Here is a 20,868-nt window from a genome sequence, read left to right as displayed (position 1 = left end):
GTGTTCATGAAGAAAGAATTTGGGAAAGAAAGAAAGAAATAGGGTGCTTTGATTCACCAGACCTGACAATTTCTGTTGAAGCAGCTGTTATTAGAAAAATGTCACTATTTGAAGAGAAGACAAGAATGTCATTATTTTATCATTACTATTAGTCTTGCCCCAATTTGGCTGTAATTTTTATTTCTCTGCTTTCCCAATTGCAAGTAAAAATAAAAGTGGCATTCATTTCTCTAATTATAACAATAAAGTAACATTAATAGCTATCACTGAAAATTCCATACCATTCATTATTGAGGGTTCAATTTTTTTAATGCAGAATTTAATAGAAAGACTATAATTTCAGGGATAGTCATAAAAAAATGAAAAAGGAAAACCTCAAAAAAAATTACCTAAATTAAAAGAAAGAGAGAATCGACAGATATGCATTTTGTTGTGAAAAATGTTCAAACCCTATTGTCATAACACATCCAATATATGTAACCAGTGGTCAAAAGCATATCACTGTTTGCTGATACATGATAAAGTAACATTCTAAATGAAGAAAAATATTTTAGGTAATATAGGACATAATTTCGGTTTTAGAAAACTGTCAAAAAAAAAAGTTTAAAGCTGCTTGCAATCAAAGAGAATGCTTCCTTACCAGAATTTTGTAACAATTAATGAGCAATGAAGTTTTTTGATAAACCACTGTCAAATAACTCCTTGAATTTACATTAAAAGATAATAAAGCTATTGATTTAAATTTGCTCAAACAGATGACAAAAAATATTAAGTATAATTATGTCCAATCTTTAATGTCCAATAAATGATTTAAATCAATTTAATTGATTATTATTATCGAAGTTAATATTATTAACAATAGTGTTAATATTATTAACAATAGTATTCCCATTCACTATTTAAATATTCAGAAATTTTCCTCCTCCTTAATTTCCCAATATATACGCTCAAGGGATGTTCAGGCTACTATGACAGCACTATATGATTAAGTTTACATTAACTATTAATCTTCCTATCAACAATTTTCCACCAAATTAGTCTATTACTTGTCAGCACTTCAGTATTGTCATATCTAACATTTCATTCTTCGAAGGCACCTCTGACAGAATCAATACACCTAGACCTTGGTCCTCCTCTGAGTCTTTTTCATGCCATATTGGCAACAAACATCTGTTTTGATAACCTTTCCTCTCCCATTCTATTTAAGTGACCATACTACCTTAGATTAGCCCTGCTCACACATTCTTTAATGCAAACAATGCTGAATTCCTTCCTGAATATCTTCATTTGTAATATGATTCTGCCACTGATGGCATCTGTTTGGGTCCCAAATTTTTCTAAGAATTCTCATATCTGCAGTCTCCAATCTTTGATCAAGTGCTTTATTTCTAATCCAACTCGCTGATCCATAACTTAAAATGGTTTGAACACTGTCTTGTATACTGCTAGTTTGGTGGTTTGGCTATTTTCTCTCTTATTCCATTTATCTCATGTGTTTCATAATTTATCACTGCCATCATCATCAATTCTTGATATGAACCATCAAAGGATAGATGTATACAAGATATTATGACAGTATCCTATAATGATTTTCTTCCATATTAATCTATTATTTGTCAGGTTTCTAGTAGTGTCAGATTTCAATCTTCTAAGACATCATTAACTTGCCAATCTGCCTAAACTTTGGTCTTTCTCTGTGTCTGTTACTGCCATCTTGGCATTAAACATATACTTTGCTAACTTTTCCTATCTCCCATTGTTTTAATGATCTTAGGCTAATAATGTCAAGTTCCTTACTGTAATTTTAATCACTTTGAAATGTCCCCTGTCTTAACTGTTTTTCTTTTTTTATTGTTCATTAGGAGATCATCATATATGCCACAAAAAAAAAGCTATAAAATGGTCTATGAGATGATACTACTTGTTTGGTCACTGCTGACAAAATATCATTGCAAATATACAGAATAAATAATAATTCATTAATCCTACAAAAAATTAACAAAAACATACCAGGTGGACATAGACAAGAAAAACCAGCTATTGCATCTGTACAGCTTCCTCCATTCTGGCATGGTTGGTTAAGACAATCATCATCATTAACCTCACACTTCTTTCCAGAAAAACCAATGGGACAAAGACATTTAAAGCTATTAATTCTATCACTACAAATACCACCATTCAGGCAAGGATTTGGATAACATTCATCAACGTCTTCTTCACAATGTGACCCACTGTATCCTGCAATACAAAAAATTTTAATGTAAAAAAAAAAAAGTATATATCAAAAATAATAATGTAATTAGAATAATACTGTAAAATAAAATTAGAATAATATTATTAGTACAAGAATACAAGAATTACACATACAATTTTTTTTTTTACTCATGGGACCTAAAATAAACTTTCATAACACATGAAAGTTATTTACTTTGAACTTTTCGTATATAAAACTTGGTACACCAATGGCCTGGAACCTGGAACCAATGACCTCTGAGAAGTGAGAAGTATTTGCATGAGGGAAGAAATAAGAGTTACTGGAAGATGCGAAAAAAGAAGTGCGAGAGGGTGAAGTTTATAAGTCTGCTGACATGCTATGACAGAAACAAACTGAGGACAAGGACAATGACAGTTAATGAATCAATATTCAGGTTGTACAGGAAGAATGATATAGAGTTTGTGGACCTATGGCCTGATGGACTGCATCTACATGGATTCGGAGTTAGGTGTCTAGACAGAGAGCTTTGTTCACCGAGAGTGTGGAAGTGCAGAGTCAGGAAAACTAAAGAAATTAGGATGATGCAGGAGAGTTTGTGCGAAGGCACCCATGAAGCAAATGAGTGTGTGAAGAAACAAAAAATACAGAATCTAGTGTCTCAGGCAACAATTATCAAATGGGATAATCGATTCATGATGTAAAGGCAGTTGGGGCCTTAAGCGATGCTAAAGTTTCTATATACTAATCTTTAAAGGAACCTGTGGCATAACTATAAACAAAAATTACATGATAACCACAGTGATTAACTTGAAAAAAAAAGAACAGATATTTCATACAAAATAACAGAACATCAGTATGTAGAAACAAGAAAATCAAAGAACAAGGATACAAAGTAGATACAACAATTGGTTCGCCAATTAAAAATAGTTGCTGCAAACTAGAAATTAATATTATTTTTGATGTTTTATATAAAATGAGAATCTCCCAAACGTTTGGGGGGGGAGAGAGAAAGAGAGATGATCATTCCAATTCAGGGGAGATCAACGTAAAAGAGCTTCGCAACTTTCTTTGAAAAGGAGTTCATATTTAAAACTGCTTCTATGGAGAAGATGAGTTTCATCACACCAGATACTGTGTTGAGTGTTAATACTATGCTGTGCAAGACCAAACTTTTGAGATTTCACGTATTGAATGTAAAAAAAAAAGTCAGGTCTGGCACAGCATAGTATTGACACTCAACACAGTACCCAGTGGGATGAAACTTGTCTTCTCCATAGAAGCAGTTTTAAATATGAACATCTTTTCAAAGAAAGTTGCAAAGCCTCCCCTGAATAGGAATAATAGTTCATATTATGACTTCCAATGGGTCAAAATATCAGCAGATAACTTGCAGAACTATTTCTGTCTACCTTAGAATTGCATCTCCCTCCCTCCTCACAGTCATTTCTTTTAACAACAGATATGTGGACAATATCTATGTGCATTGGTATAAATGTACTATACTAAAACGTTTTGACTTATTTAGTACTTTCTGTCACAAATTACAATTTACAACTGAATATGAAAAAGGGAACGTCAATTCACTTTCAGAATTTAACTTTTGCAAGATCAGAACATTATATTATAAGCAGTGCAAGTACATGCCAAGTAATGGCATGTACTTGCACTGCTCTTCTTATCACCCTGACCATAATTAATTTGCTATCCTAACTGATTTACCAATGCCTATAAATATATTTGTTCATCTGCCATAGTCCTAAAACACAAAATTGAACACCTCAAATGTCTTCTTAAAGTAGCAATACCCACAACAGTCTGCTTGAAATCATATTTCCACATTGCATTACAATAACCAGGTCTATAAATTTCATCACAAAATTGGAAACAATACAACTTACAATGGATCCACAGCTGGGAACAAACAATGGATCATATTCATATGAAAACTACAGTGATTGTAATGCTTCCAATCTGATCAATTTTATAATCATGTAATCATGTGTGAATAATGCTTTGTAAAACTCAGAAGGGTGATAAGTACTTGCAAAATTGAATGTTTTTTTTTTTTCAGTTCAGTTACATTCTACTCATATATTACCTACATGTTAGTGTTTATTTTACATTCTTATCCTTTCGTGTCTCTAGTCTATATTTTTCATCATCATCATCAGGCCCATGGGTCCAATGCCCACTGATGTCTAATGCTCTTTTTACCATTCTTTGCCATTTCTCTCTGTCCATTGCAAAGTGATTCAAAACCTGCAAACTCTTTCCACACTGCTTTTTCACATCATCTATCCACTCTCATCTTGGCCATCCTCTTCTGTTTATACCATCCATTGTACTAAACATCAAGGTTTTAAACTTTCTACTGTTATACAGTCTGTAGATACATCCAAAAAAAAGCTTACATTTTCTTCGAATTATTTTCTACATTAGATTCTCTTTGCAGTTTATATACAGTTCTTCATGTGTTTACTTTTTGCACCTATTCAATTTGTAGAATCTTTCTATAGCACATTCTTTCATAGCCAATATTTGTCTCATAAAGTCTTTGACTATAAATGCTTTTGAATATGCATTTTTCCAGCAATATCAGCTTTTGGCAGGACTCATCAATTTAGTTTTACATACCTTGTCATTTGTCTGTACACTTACTTTTGCTATCCGATTTTATTTACAGTCTAAATCATATGCCATGTTGCACCCTAGATATGTGAAGTTCTTAACCTCTTCAAACTCATGTCCACTGACCTTTATCTGCTTTTTTCATCCTCTTTTCTCCGAATATCATTCTTTTAGTTTTTCAATGTTCATTATCAACCTGTATTTTCATTATCATTTTTATCATATTTTCATTATTAACACTTCCTTCTCACTTAGCTTTAACAATGTTCTAATTGATCATCTTTTTCAATAATGATCATCATTTATAAATTGTAAATTATTGATTTTTGTACCTTGAACTGAAATTTCCCTTATGTTCTCCTCTTTTGACATCCATTGTTCTTTTCAACAGCAAGATAAAGATGCTGAGAGATATTGGATCTCCTTGTCTCGAGTCTCTTGTTCAGTAACATTTTCTTGTGTCTGTACACACACAAGAAAATGTTACTGACAATACAAACATGCACACACACACAAGAATAATGAGCAGCAATATAGTTTTTGCTTACCTGGCATACAAACACAACGGAAACCACCTCTCTCATCTAAACAGGTCCCTTCATTTCTACAAGGATTGGAGTCACATTCATTGATGTTAATTTCACACCTTGGACCAGTAAAACCTTTTGTACAGTTACAGTGGAAGGAGCCAGGAGTATTTACACAAGTACCTCCATGTTCACATGGAGAACCTAAACAAATTAATTTTAGATTTAATAAAATTAATTTTCAAGTTAAAGCACTGTAAATACATTTCCAAAGAATAAAAAAGATAATGTTGCATATATTTTTAAATGAGAGTGAAATACATTAGACACAGTACTTAACTTTATTGAAAATTAGCAAACATATTATATACAACAACTAATAGTACTCCATGTGGAATAAACAAGCAAACAAAGAGAGAAAGAATACAAGGCAAATGCAACAGTCAAGTAACTTATAACATAAGTGCCACGTGCTAGAAGGTTCATATCAAAAAGATAAGTAATCATGTTTGATATTTACTTTTATGATGACATTAAGATAAGAATCTCCCAAACTTTCAGATATAGAGGAAATCATTCCAATTTAAATTCAGATGATGTCAGCCTCTGAACTTTCTCTGAAAAGATGTTCATATTTAAAACTACTTCTATGGGGCAAGAATCTCTAAGGATACTGTGTTTGGTCTCAATGTCATGTGTGAGACCCTGACTTTTGAGGTTAAAGGTACTTGATGTAGTACTGATATTCATCAATTCTTTTTTTCCACGGAATGGCCTGTCTATTCAAAGAATGTTTGATTATGCACAAGGAATCTGGTAAATGTCAGCTAAAGACAGAAGCAAAAGTTTTTCTGGTAAGAGATTAGACATTTTATTGACTGAAAAATATGTGATATCAAGTGAAACCTCTTCAAGATTCTGTCAACAGTTTCAAAAATGTCTGAGATAATGAGTCTTAGTTTTAATAAAACCTGCAAACACAGTAATTAAGAATGAAACACATTAGACACAGTACTTTAATTACCAAACAAATATTTTGTATACTGAAACTAGTAGTATATCATCAGTGTGGAACAAAAAGAAATTCAAGAGAGAGACAGAGAGAGATTCACAGATAAACTGTTTTGTGAAAGAAAGAATTAGCATCAGGACTACATTAAGGTACTTGATACAGTAAACACAAGTGCACACTAAGTAATTTAAACTTCAAAATTCGGGTCATGCACAACACAGCATTGAGACAAAACACAGAATCATCCTCTGGAAATGTTCAACTTTTCTGAGAAGCAATTTCAAATATGAATGCTTTTCAAAAGACAGTGAGGATCTGCTATATTATCCAAATTTAAATTAGAATGACTTTCTCTACTCCAGAAGTTTATAGATTCTCATCCTATGTAAATTATCAGAAATTATTAATTATCAACTTGATATAATGCTTAAAAGAATAGTTAGCAAGAGACTAGAAACCAAATATGAAAAGATCAGTTTGTAGACCAACAAAATGATGGATAGATTAACTACATTAAATGTCTGTGGAAATAGTAGTGGTGTGGTGGTCGGCAGTAGGTGGCGTTGGTGTAATTGCACTCAGTTGGTAGATTGAGTGGTAGAGACAGAGTTGTAGAGCAGGTGCCCTCCCTCAATGAGTCCTTGGACTCCCTGGAGGTGTCAAATAATAAAAATAATAAATTAAAATCATCTTATATTACCTTCTTCACACTCATTCACATCTTGAGTACAGTCCAGTCCTTTAAAGCCATTGGGACAAGAACAGATGTAAGTGCCATCAACAGGACTGGTATCACAGATAGCACCAGCATGGCAAGGATTGCTGGCACATGCATCATCCAGGTGGCATAGTAAACCTAATTGAAAGGAAAAAAATAAACATCATTTAAGCATATCTCTAAAAAAACTTGATCAATAATAATAAATTCAAGTTAATGTGAATCTATACTGTATGTGTATATGGGGGGGGGGGGGGTATATTATACACACACACACAACATATAAGAAATAATGTTACTATTTCAGATACCATCTGATCCTGCTACAAACAGGCTTAGGTTTTGGTACAAAATACATAAGGATACCATATATCTGATTGTTCTCACTTCACTAAGTATGTATTATGTGATATCCTAAAGGTTCAGACAGTAGAATTCATCAGTGGGTGTAAACAATGAGTGTCAACAAAGATAACCAACTTGGTCTTTTATCAAACAGCATTTTTGTGTTTATGCTTCCTATATTTTCAATGTGTTGTCTGTGCAGTTAGCCTAGTGGCTATGCACTTCGCAACCATATGCCTGGGGAAGGAGTGTCCTAGGTTTGATTCCCGTTGGTGACGTGAGGAGCTGAAGGATCTTCCTCAGCCATAGCCAAGTTAGCCAGTCTTGGGCGTGGACAGCAGGGTTTTTTCCCCAGTTTATTCTGGGGTTTTTCATCCCGCAAAGCAGGCAAACTGGCCTTGAGAACTCAACACTACAGGCCATAGGATACACCGGGGCATAAGGCTGACCACCTTATCCTGTAAACGGAGTGAGGTCCGATGATCAATGGATCCTCGACACCGCAAGGTAAAAGAGGGTATAAGGAATATGAGATGAGATGAGATATTTTCAATGTATTTGTGAGTACTGTATCACTTTGAATGACTAAAGATCGTGGTAATTCCAAGTTAGCAAACTGGCACTGCAGATGTTTTTTAGACTTGTTCTTGTTTTTTTCGTACTAGGAAGATGATTATGAGAAGGTGGTTTCCCATGTGTACATACATACAATGTGCATGCATTGTATGTATGTACACATGCAATGCATGAACATGTGCATGAAGGTATATTAAATACACCTGAGTATTATTATGACACTTACTGAAAACATAAAATTCACGATTTTCATTTTTCAACTCCCTCGGAGCTATAAATAACTGGAGAATAAGCATTTTGTGTTTCTTTTGTTTTAGGATGTTGTGTAATTAAAACTTCAGTATAAAAAAAAAAAATACATTTTTGTTTAAATGATGCTTATAATACATACAATGTACAAGATTTGCAACCAATAGAAAAATTAAATAATTAGAAAGAGATGCACTTCGGAACATTTTTTCTTTCTATTAAAATGTTTTCTCTATAAGTGTATTTAAGAAATGAAAAAAAAAAAAAAAAAACTTCTGCTTTTAGTCACCAGTTAACAGAAGCAAAGACAAGAAACCAGTCTAAGAATATATGCAACTAGTAGGTAATACAAACTCCACCATTGCCGGTCCCAAGCCCAGATGAGAAAGGAGGAAGATTGTACTTGTGGCTAGCAACCATAATATGGAAAGAACATATTACAACAGAAACCTCAACCATTGTTGGAAAACCAACACAAAACCAAGAGGTAGAAGTACTGGGGAAAATGAAGCAAGCCAGTGAAAGCTCCATTGGAGAAGCTGACAGGCAGAAAACTCCAAGAAAAAACTTATTTAGCCCCAAAATGTTTAACCAAAACTGGATGCTGGAATATTAGGACTTTGTACGAAAGTAGAAAAGCTAACTTACTAACCAGAGAAATGGACAGATACAAAATAGAAATACTAGGTCTAAACAAGACAAGATGGAATGGTAGCAGAGAAATCCAACTAACAACAAACAAATACATTTTGTATTCTGGAAACCAGAATGAAGATAACACACATACCAAAGGTGTAGCTTTCATGCTAACAACAGATACTAGAAGAGCATAAATTGAATGGAAACCAGTTTCTGAAAGAATCATCAAAGCCAGATTCAAAACTAAATACAGAAATATGACTATAATAATTATATATGGACCAAACAAACAATGAAAAAACAGAAGAGAAAGACGACTTCTATGACATGCCGCAAAAAGAAGTAGATGAAGTGAAAAGTAAAGATATGCTTTTAATTATAGGTGAGATGAATGCAAAAGTAGAAGATTGTAATGTGGGATATGAACGAATAATGGGAAAAGAAGGTTTAGGAAACTATAATGAAAATGGGGAAATCCTAAGAATTTTGCACTTTCAATGATATGATCATAGGAGGAACCTTATTTAAACATAAAGACATCCATAAACAGACTTGGAGACATATATGACAAATAGTGGAGAAATCATGGGAATATAACAAAGATCTGTATTTAAGTTTTGTCGATTTGGAAAAGGCATATGACAAGGTGCCAAGAGAGAAGCTATTCAATACGCTACAGTTATATGGTGTCAATGGGGCATTATATCAAGCAATACTTAGTCTTTATTTGAGTTGTAAGTCAGCAGTTAGAATTGAAGGAAGTAGAGGAAGATGGTTTAATGTTAAATCTGCTGTGAGACAAAGATGTACATTATCCCCTCTGTTATTCATTATCTATATGGATTACATTATGAAGGAAAGTGGTATTAAACATGATATCAAAATTGGAAATGTTAATGTCAGCTCTTTGCTTTATGCGGATGATGTTATACTTCTAAATAAATCCGCTACAAATCTGCAAGATTCTCTGATTAAATTGAATAACCGTTGTAATAGATATGGTATGAAGGTCAGCAATAAAAAGACAAAGACAATGAAAATAGGCAGAATCATTGAAAATGTCAACTGTGTTGTGAATGGAGAACCTGTGGAACAAGTAAAACATTTCAGCTACTTAGGCACGATTTTTAGTGAAGATGGTAAATTAAATATGGAAATAGACAACAGAATCAACAAAGCTGGTATGGTAGGAAGTCAATTGAATAAATTCATATGGAATAAGAGAGAAATTATTGAGAACACTAAATTAGCTTTATACAAGACAGTGTTCAAACCAGTTTTAACTTATGGATCTGAGAGCTGGTTTAGAAGACTAGAGACCGCAGATATGAGAGTCCTGAGAAAGATTAGAGGTGTGAACAGATTGCATCAATGGTAATATCATATTAAAAATGAGAATATTAGGAAAGAACTTGACATTGTCGGCATCCAGGAATGCGTTAGCAGAGCTAATCTCAGGTGGTATGGTCACTTAAACAGAATGGGCGAGGAAAGATTAGCAAAACAAGTGTTCTCTGCCAAGTTGGCAAGAAAACGACCCAGAGGAAGGCCAAGATATAGGTGGATTAATGCGGTACAAAGTGCCTTAGACGATAGAAATATAAGATCTGGTAATGTTGAAGTCTTGACAAGTAACAGACTGATTTGGAAGAAAATTGTAGATAGGAAGTTGGTAATGATTTAAATTTTCATGTAGTAGTATTATCATATCCTGTACACCCCTTGAGGGTACTTGGCAGGAATTTGATGATGATGATGATGATTTTTTCCTAGTTCTCTTCAATGTCTATTTCTTTATGTTGTTCTATAAGACTTCCATATTTATTCCTTAATGTTACTTTATATTTGTCTTTTGTATCCTTGTTTTTCAGTTTGGTTCTTGCCTTTAAATATTTTTCTTAGTTTCATTTTTATTTTTGCAAATCAATAATAAGTGGTCTGTAAAGGCATCTGCACCTCTCCAAACTCTTACATCCATCAAAGAGGTTCTCCAAGGTCTGTTTATTAAAATATGGTGTATTTGGTTTTTGGATTTCTTATCAAATGATATCCAAGTGAAATTCAATTTTATCCTGCTCAAGACTAAATAGTGATCACTTCCAATTTCAAATCCTCTGTACACTCTGGTGTCCTGCACCAGGGAGAAAATATCACTATCAACAATAACATTGGCAATGAGACTTTTCTTATTCCTTGCCTCTTCTCTCCATGTGAATTTGTGCACATTTTTATGTTGGAACATGGTGTTAGTAATAACCAGTCCATGTCCTGAGCAGAAATCCAACAGGTATTTTCCATTATTATTAGCTTTGCTCTTTTCTCCAAATTTTCCCAAAACATTTTTGTATATCTGACAATCACTTCCTACTCTGCTTATCTAGGAAAAAATAAAGAATATATTTAATAGTACTGCCGAAGAAGTTCTGGGAAGGCAGAGTAGGAATCACAAACAATGGATCTCTGAAGAAACCATCAAATTATGTGAAGAAAGGAAAGCTTTATGGAATACACTTTTGCAAAGTACAGAAGAAAGCAAAAGAAATGGGATAAATGAAAGATACAGGCTTAAAAACGGACAGGTAAAAAAAAAAGTGCAAGGAAAGATAGAAGAGTTTTCCTGGAGGAAATGTGTAAAGAGAGTGAAGAAGCGGCAAGTAAATTTGACCCAAAGAGGTTGTTTGAGATAACAAGAAAGTTTGCTGGGAAGAGTTTTAAAAGTGAAGGGCCTGTAAAAAATAAACAAGGAAAGCTACTCACAAATGAAACAGACATAGAAAAAAGATGGGTAGAACATTTCCAAGTTTAAATGGAGAAATAGAAAACCTAGAACAAAAAATACCAGAAGAAGAAATACTTAAAATAAACACAGGAACTATAACTAAACTAGAAATAACTCAGGCAGTAAAGAAAACAAAAAACAATAAAGCAGCTAGGAGTGACAATATACAGGCTTAACTACTTAAAGCTATAAACACTACTGTTGAAATGCTACAAATGCTATTTAATCAAATATGGGAAAAGGAAGAATGGCCAGGTGACTGGAATACAGAACTCTTGGTGAAACTGCCAAAAAAAAAAGGGGAGATATAACACTTTATAAAACTGAAGAGGGATTTCACTTCTAAATGCTGTAAGTAAAATATTTACTAGAATATTGCTAGAAAGAATGAAACAAGAAATTGAAACTAAACTGAGGAAAGAACAGGCTGGGTTCAGGCCAAACAGATCATGTATTGACCAGATAATAACATTAAGAATAATTGTTGAACAATCAATAGAGTGGCAGAGTAGCCTATATTTGGGATTCATCGACTTTGAACGTGCATTTGATAGCATAGACAGAAAGACTATATGGAAGTTAATGAATTACTTATGGAATTATGGAATTACTTATCCCAGGTAGATAACTTTATCTACCTGGGATAAGTGATTAGTACGCAAGGAGGAACCAAACAGGACATACAAAATAGAATCCAGAAAACACAGATTGCATTCAGTATGATGAAGAAAATTTGGGGGTCCAAAGAAATAAAATTAAAAATCAAAATTAGGCTCTCCAACACTAATGTTAAACCAGTTTTACTATATGGAGCTGAGACATGGTCACTAACAAAGAAAAACTTAAATAAAATACAGGTCTACATAAACAAATGCTTGAGGAAGATACTAGGAATATACTAGCCAAATAAAATAACAAACACAGAACTTTGGGAGAGAACAGGTCAAACCAGCATCAGAAATGAAATCGCCTGGGTAGGTCACACAATCAGGAACCCAAATAAGAAATAGCAAAAACTGCACTACAATGGAATCCCCAAGGTAAGAGGAAAAGAGGTAGACCCAGGATAACATGGAGAAGAGAACTAGAAACAGAGGCAAGACAGCTGGGATGTTCCTGGAAAGAGATCAAAAAAGAAGCATTGAATAGAGTCAGATGGAAGTCAATGGTTGAGGCCTATGCTCCACAGGGAGCAAAGAGGATAGGTAGGTAGGTAGGTAGGTAATATAACTGGGATCTGAATTTGAAAACTGGAATAGCATTTTATTTTATGCAAGCTAGTGTTAGATCTCCTGAAGCTGAAAATGAAAATATCAAATTACAGATATTTCCATTTCTAATTTTCTTGGAATTAATGATATATTTTTCTAAAATATAAATGCATACTAAATCTATTATGACTGTATTTACACAATCAGTCAAAAAAACATCTTCCACCTACCAGTTTTTCCAGGAGCACACTGACAGTAGAATGAGCCAACACGATCATGACAGGTAGCACCATAAAAACAGGCAGCCACTGCACAGTCATCAATGTTCTCACTACAGTCAGCACCATCCCATCCATTAACACATATACAGGAATAGCCCCCTATTGTATTGGTACATGTAGCTCCATTTTTACAAACACTAGGTCGCAGAGCACATTCATCTACATCTTTGCTGCAGTATGGACCTGAAAAAATGCAAGTAATTTTATGATCTAAATTGGTACAAATATTCAGAAAATCTAATATAAATCTAAAATATTTTAAATCATTGTTATATACTGAAAAAGAGAGCCAAAATGCTTCACTTCAGCAATGCAAAATTATTCAAATTAAGTGGATATTGAATCCAACATTATTTCATAGCCAAATATAGAAACTACAAGAGTTTCATGCCGAATATATAGACTATAAAAGTTTCTGCGGATACAAGTGTACACCAACCTTTCATGACAGGGCAACTCATAGTAAAGGTGGAGCAAGCTCCAATCACTGTCCTTAGTATTTTTCCATAATGTAAAACACATTATGGGAACCTCCCCCCCATAATGTATGACGTTATGGGGAGGGGGGGGGGGGAATCACTACCCAGTTGGAGCTAGACCATGAATACTCATCTTGAGTATTCTTGGTCTAGCTCCCACTGATGAGAGACCTCAAAAAAGGTCGAAACTGGTCTGGGTAGTGACCCCCCCCCCATAATGTATAACATCATACATCTCCTAGGAGATGTGTTTTACATTATGGGAAAATACTAAGGACAATGATAGGAGCTTGCTCCACCTTTACTACGAGTTGTCCTGTCATGAAAGGTTGGCGTACGCTTGTATCCGCCGAAACTTTTATAGTCTCTATATATTCAGCATGAAACTCTTGTAGTTTCTATATTTGGCTATGAAATAATGTTGGATTCAATATCCACTTAATTTGAATAATTGTTATATAGATAATATAGATTTTATAATAACTTTAAGTTAACTTAATCCTGATATGTTTTGCTACCCATAAAACAAGCAACTTTTCAAAGTAACAGTTAAATAAGAAAAATTAAACTGATGCAAGGAAAAAAACTAACTCAGAAATACAATAAAGGAACTACTGATAACGGGGAAATGGAATAACTCAATTCTCATATTGCATATATATTATCCAGTTCTAATTTTAACATTGCTTGCCAGTGATTGTCAGAATAGACGAGGTTTGAAGTATTGCAGAATCAGATCATGGATTCCCACATTTTATGCATAATCAAACTTTAATTCCTATTTAAGGTTATGTGAGTATATAACTTTACTAAATTCTTTGAAACAACATGCTAAGAGGTTTTCTTCTAAATAATCATAATGACCATATATCAGTTCATGGACTGGCTGGTGGACATGCACAGTTAGGGACAATTTCTCTTCTTCATTAGGAGTCACACACTATGGCATTCTTTCTCTCTCTCTCTCTCTCTCTCTCTCTCATGGATTTCATAACTTGGGCCAATTTAGCCTAAGTAAAATTTGCCAAGGGTACAGTAGCTCACTTCTGTAAACATCTGGTTATTTTTGAAAAGGATTAGCATATTTAATCTTCAAGGATGCCATAGTTTTGGGTTGATTTATAATTTTAATATTTAGTTCATTTAACAAAGAAAAAATGCAAGTGGAGATACCACCTACCAAGATATGGTAAAGAATAAAATCTAGTATATGTGTTTAAAGGTGCTTTTTTTTCTTTATATATATATATATATATATATATATATATATATATATAACTAATTATAAACATTTTTAGAGTAACCATTCTGGATTAATTCATTATAGAAGAAATCAAAATCTACTTATACAGCATGCTATCTCCAAAGTAAATTCTTTCACCACTACTGAAGATCTACTGAACCAATCTTATTAAGAAATGAGCATTATAATGAGCAATATTTCCTTCTCTTTGCATAATCTTAAAAGATTATGCAAAGAGAAGGAAAAACTTGACCTCTTATATTATAAATTGAACCACAATGGTTACCTTAAAAAACTGTTTGCAGGTTGTTAAGCAGAGAAGAAGTCACCATATTCACAGATACTAGAATTTTATTTCTTTTAGTGGAGAGGTAAAAATGTTAAAAATGTGTTTAAAAGAACTAGTAAGTAAAGTTAGAAATTTAGTGAAAAATTACAGAGCCATCAAAGATCCTCTAAAGATACTAATCCTTTTAAAGAATATTAAACAGTTATTCTGTGAATCCAAGTTAAATTCTACAGGACATGCAGAATTCTAATCAGATCCTGCAAAACATCAGACCACAACTATTCTGACAATAATTAACAAGCAATACAAGAAGCAGAAACAACTGGTTTAGTTGTTTATTTAACTGTTATTTTGAAAAAGCTACTAGTTTTATAGGTAGAAAAACATGACAGAGTTTTGATTTATAAATTGGAAAAATGACATCAAATTCTGGTTAGTATTTATTTTAAAACAAATGCATTAGCTTCGTAGAAGCCTGTATGTTATGCTAATCTGCACTGATTTTGCTAATCTATAAACAGAATGAATGTTAATTGGAAGCAGTGTGTCTACTGACCTCTCTGACTTAATTAAATCATGAGTAAATTGGGATAGGTAAACTTTGGATACCTTAAGCTGTAGTGGAAAAAATGAAGTTTTTATGTTGCAAATTACTAATTTGCTAGAATAAATTTGTGTTTGGATCCCATTTTGGAAAGAAGAAGGAAAGTGAAGAGTTATGAGTTGCTGCAGGGTGGGAAAGGGATTATTCCCTTGTCGGCTCTTGTGGGAATGCAAACAATCCCATAAGCCCAACCCAAAATAACTCACAACCCTCCAAAACTCTAAGAATCCACCCCCAACAAACCAGTATTTGCACAACTTAAGAACAGTTCCACTTTTTCATGACACTATAAGGTAAGTAATCTAAATCTTTACCTGTCATATTTTATCATTCCTCTGAAACAATAAGTAAATCAAGTGATCAGGAAGGCTTCTTTGAATTTACACATAACTTGCTTTTATAAAAATATATACACTAATAAAACTTAATTGCATGGCTCACCTGTATAAGTAGGTGGACAGTGACATGTATAACTGTTAATGCCATCAATGCAGCTTGCACCATTCTGACATAAGTTTCCTGGACAGTCATCAGAATTAGTTTCACAGTTATTTCCTGTAAAACCTAAGAAACATCAATTATAAAACAAATGCTGTAATATAAAATATAAACAAGAACTTTAAAATAATAATTCTAAATCATGATTCCTGATATTGGTTGAGAAATATAGCATTTACAATAGAATTTTATAGCATGGAGCCTACTGCCTCCTGAAAGCAATTTTAATTGTATAAATTATAAAATTAAACATTATATGTTTGTGTAGCTGTTCAGTGTTATTAGGCTAACTAAATAAACTAGTTGCTTAAATTTGCAAAAACCAATTTATGTAAACTTAGAAGCAACTTAATTCTAGATAGTTTCCTGTAGTCTGATATAGTGCCTGCTGAAAGCTTGTAAGTATCTTAAGCTACTAAGAGGTCTATTAAAATGAAGGTATAGAGAGAGATATACTCCACAGTGTGGTAGCTTTAACATCAGTTCCATCAGCATTTCAGAGGTTAGCCCTAGAAACTGCAATCATGCTCTCAAGAAGAATGTCTCCATTTTAGAGGCCTAAAGACTAATTTTTTGAATTCCATCCAGCCAGAGTGGAATTATTACACTATCCGATGTCCACACATTTTTCTCTTTTACACCATTGCAAACGGATCCAATTAAAACAACAACTGAGATAGCTGGACAACTTTTTTTAAGGAACCCAAATACCAAATTTCAATAAAATCTATCCAGCCGAGTCTCCGGAATAACTTGCCTAGGGCATAAACAAATGATTCTAATATATGCTCATGCATTTTGCATAAAACAGCGCCTAACAAATAATGGCATCAAGAGTTAGTTATTAGGGACTAAAAGACAAATACTACAGCAACTGACTGACTACTTTTTTTATACAAGAAACATTATAGTCAAAATATGACAACAATAAACAATTAATCAGAGCATTAAATAGTAAAGAATGCTTAAAAGCATTGCATTTCATCTCCTCCTCCTCTGCAGACCATTCTACAGGTCACACTATGATTGTGACCAAATTTGGAATGTACCTGTTTTGTAAAATGCTGAAAGTACCTTGAGAAGTTCAGCCTAATTAAACTAAAATTGAAAGAAGATTAGAGAGCAATTTATGCTCCCAAGAAAATTCAGTCCAAGTTGAAATAAAATACAGGAAGATGGGCCGGTGGTAAATCTTTTCTCCACAGACAATGCTACAGGCCACATCATTTTACTGATTAAAATAATCTACTCCTCAGTTAGCTTACTTACTTCATCTATACTGATATCTCATTAAAAGAAATATTTTTTTAAAAACCTTTTATACTTAAAGAGAGCAGGAATGGGCTGCAATTTAGAAGAGATTACTTGATTGTAATTGTTATGAGCGGTTATCATCATGAACTAGATTATTGACTGAAGACTGGTGAATAAGTGGAATGCATTGCCAGACTGTTATGAGTGCTTTGTCTGTCAATGAGTTCAAGGAGAGGTATCATAGATGTTGTGTAGATTCGGGTCTGTTGTGATGAGTCTTCAGACCCATAGAGGTGTCCGTGTAATAATAACAACAATATATTTGTTAATTTCATGTGGTTGCAAAGCCCTTTTAAAGGTTCCTTGTGTCCTCTCCCAACAGAATGGCTAATCGCAAGGAAAACAGAAACTTGTGCCCCTGGATACTGATGTGTACCTTCTAATACAATCAGTTGCAAAACTCTTTAGCTGAATCAGTATCGATGATGCCCTTTGGTTGGAAAGAACCGAATTTGAATCCAGTTTAGATAGTAAATTTTTATCAGGCCTTTTGAGGGTATCTTATCCAATCTCATACAAGGATGGTAGGATTTTCCTCTGGGAAACGCTAGTTTTCGTTGCTAACTGGCCAGAAAACATACGTGATTTATACATATAATACATGACCTTAGAGTCGTAAATGCGTCAGTCAGTGGTGCATTCAGGATTTAATCGGGGGGGGGGGGGGGGGGCACTAGAGATTTAATCTTGGGGGCCGAGTTGAGTATAGACACTACGCATTGCATACAACCTATGACTGAGCATCTGCAGTGATTGCTAATACATGATACTCATGATCTCCTCTGGTCCGGCTCAGACAAAAGAAGTAACACTTGGCCCGTCCGAGCACTACCTCGTTCGCTTTGCATTCACAGCAGCCGTGATCCCCGAGAGCTATGGGAATAGACCTCGGGAAAATCACAATCCCACCTTATGTGACTGCTAATTCAAAAGTAGTATAGATATAGAAGACACGCCACAACATAAATAAAAAAAATTATTAATTTAATTAGGAAAATATTTTTGTAAAATTTTCAAGTGTTTTTTTTTTCCTTTTTCTTGTTTTTTTTTTTGGGGGGGGGCGTGCTCCCACCTCTCGGGTGCGCCAACAGCGTCGGTATTTCAAAAAGCCATCAGTTGCTATGATATTAAAAAAAAGAGAAAAAAAAGTCACAAAACAGGGACAGAACTTGAGGGTGGTTAAAACGATAAGAACTATAATAATAATAAAATAAAAAAAAAACGTCGCGTTTTTGTAAAAATCCTTGCATTAAACCTAACGCCCAATTTCTGCATCGAAATGATTATGCATTACAAAAATAGTTTCCGGCATTTTATAAATTTATTCATGGTATGCAAAGTCAATAACCAGGAAGCATATTACCAACCACGAACTGGTATGTATCAGAGTGAATGCGTAAAACTCCTGACATATCATTCACAGTTGGGTAATAATTTAGTCATCGTTATCACCAGCTGCCTTGTACTACGAATAACCAGATGTCACCAACGGCACAAAAACTTTCTCTTACTGAACAGCTGACATTACTTTTGTCTATATGCATGCATGGTTTGTTTCATGCACACAACTTTAAGTTTACTAGTCAGCTATATAGTAACTTCTTTGAACAATTCAACATAAATATTATTTTAGAATGCAAACTTCTCTACTGCAGGGATACAGTACTCCTATATATCTCTCCGGTGATAAAAGATTACTGACATATTATTTCTATATTCGCAATAATAATTTAGGACAGCCAGAGCAAGAAAAAGAAAAAAAAATCAGGAGGAAGAGCGTTTTAAATTTATTTAAAATTTGCTCCGGTCATTTAATTATTGGCAATGAATTATTAATTCATTTCTTCATACTACATGATAGAATTTTTTAAACGAGACACACTACGGACTGTAGCGATAGGTGTGGGAAGAGGTGACGGCTTCTCGGCCGACGACTTGTAAAACGGCATCTTTTTATAATAAATAAGCGATTCGCCATTTCAAGTAATATTCACCTCAAAAACAAAGTGTTTGTGGATTCCCAACACACACTTCTTAAATAAGTTGCGGCTACTTCTGAAAGGCGAAAATTCACATTGTAAACAAACAAACACAACGGAGATTAAGGAGAAAAATAATATAAAATAAAAATATGCCGCTGAACTCAGGGCAAACTGACGGGGTAAAAAATAGTAATGGAATGGGAAATGCGAATACATATAAGAATATTAACAGAAGTAATATCACTTCCTCTGACCTTTCATCAGAAGGAAAATAAACACACACACACACACACACACACTTTTCGACAGGGCAAACTGACGGGGTAAAAAATAGTAATGGAATGGGAAATATGAATACATATAAGAATATTAACAGAAGTAATATCACTTCCTCTGACCTTTCATCAGAAGGAAAATAAACACACACACACACACACACACACACACACTTTTCGACAGGGCAAACTGACGGGGTAAAAAATAGTAATGGAATGGGAAATATGAATACATATAAGAATATTAACAGAAGTAATATCACTTCCTCTGACCTTTCATCAGAAGGAAAATAAACACACACACACACACTTTTCGACAGCTCCAACTGATCGAAAAACTGCGCTACTTTTCTTTTTCTTACTTTATTTGGTACTACTTGACTTGCTTTTCTATGCACAAAATTAAATTGACATTGTCAATGAAGCCTCAACTGCACAAGGCGCAGAATTGTGAGAGAATGAAAATTGATGGCCGTTTTTTCTACTAGAGGTTCTTTTCTTTTACTGGATTTAAAAGTTTCGGGAATAAATAAATATCACCGGAAATATCAATTTTTTTTCTCTACATCTAAAATAAGCGAGCAAATGTTACTTACTAAATCCTTATAAATATAATAGATAGAATTATACTTATTTCTTCAGTACGATATTTTTGAATAAAGAATAATAATTTAGTTAAGATAAAAAGCCAAATGGCTAGTTTTCTGGCACCTTAATATAGAAAATAAGGGGATAAACATCCTTTGTTGTTTTATAGCCAGTAGGCGAAACTAAAGATCGATAACTACGATCTATAAGTTTCATGTCGACAAAAAACTATCGGCGAAGGCAATTCGAAGTAAAGGTGGAGCAAGCTCCCTCACTATTCTTGATATTTTCTCATAATGTAAAACACAGCTCTTAGGAGATGTAATACTGTCATTACATTATGAGGAGGTCACTACCCAGACCGGTTTCAACCTTTTTTGAGGTCTCATCAGTGAGTAGGTAGACCTGGAAGATAT

At 33.8% G+C, this 20,868-nt stretch overlaps 1 protein-coding gene across 1 annotated transcript in view; it reads right to left on the bottom strand.

Moving 5' to 3' along the window:
• LOC150108695 (uncharacterized) overlaps positions 1 to 20,868 on the bottom strand; it is a 191,321-nt gene that overhangs the window by 93,258 nt on the left and 77,195 nt on the right. Inside the window, exons 6-10 of the mRNA XM_090416158.1 lie at positions 16,237 to 16,359; positions 13,130 to 13,363; positions 7,083 to 7,238; positions 5,392 to 5,574; positions 2,011 to 2,238 (exon numbers count right to left, since the gene is read on the bottom strand). Coding sequence (XP_090272284.1) covers positions 2,011 to 2,238; positions 5,392 to 5,574; positions 7,083 to 7,238; positions 13,130 to 13,363; positions 16,237 to 16,359 — 924 coding nt within the window. The remainder of the gene's footprint in view (positions 1 to 2,010; positions 2,239 to 5,391; positions 5,575 to 7,082; positions 7,239 to 13,129; positions 13,364 to 16,236; positions 16,360 to 20,868) is intronic.

This window comes from Typopeltis vanoorti, chromosome 3 (assembly GCF_054136105.1).
Source record: "Typopeltis vanoorti isolate ZY-2024b chromosome 3, IOZ_Tvanoo_1.0, whole genome shotgun sequence".
NCBI classification, from domain to species: domain Eukaryota; kingdom Metazoa; phylum Arthropoda; class Arachnida; order Uropygi; family Thelyphonidae; genus Typopeltis; species Typopeltis vanoorti.
The sequence above is the reverse complement of the archived record's forward strand: the minus strand, read 5'-3'. Positions and strand labels throughout refer to the sequence as shown.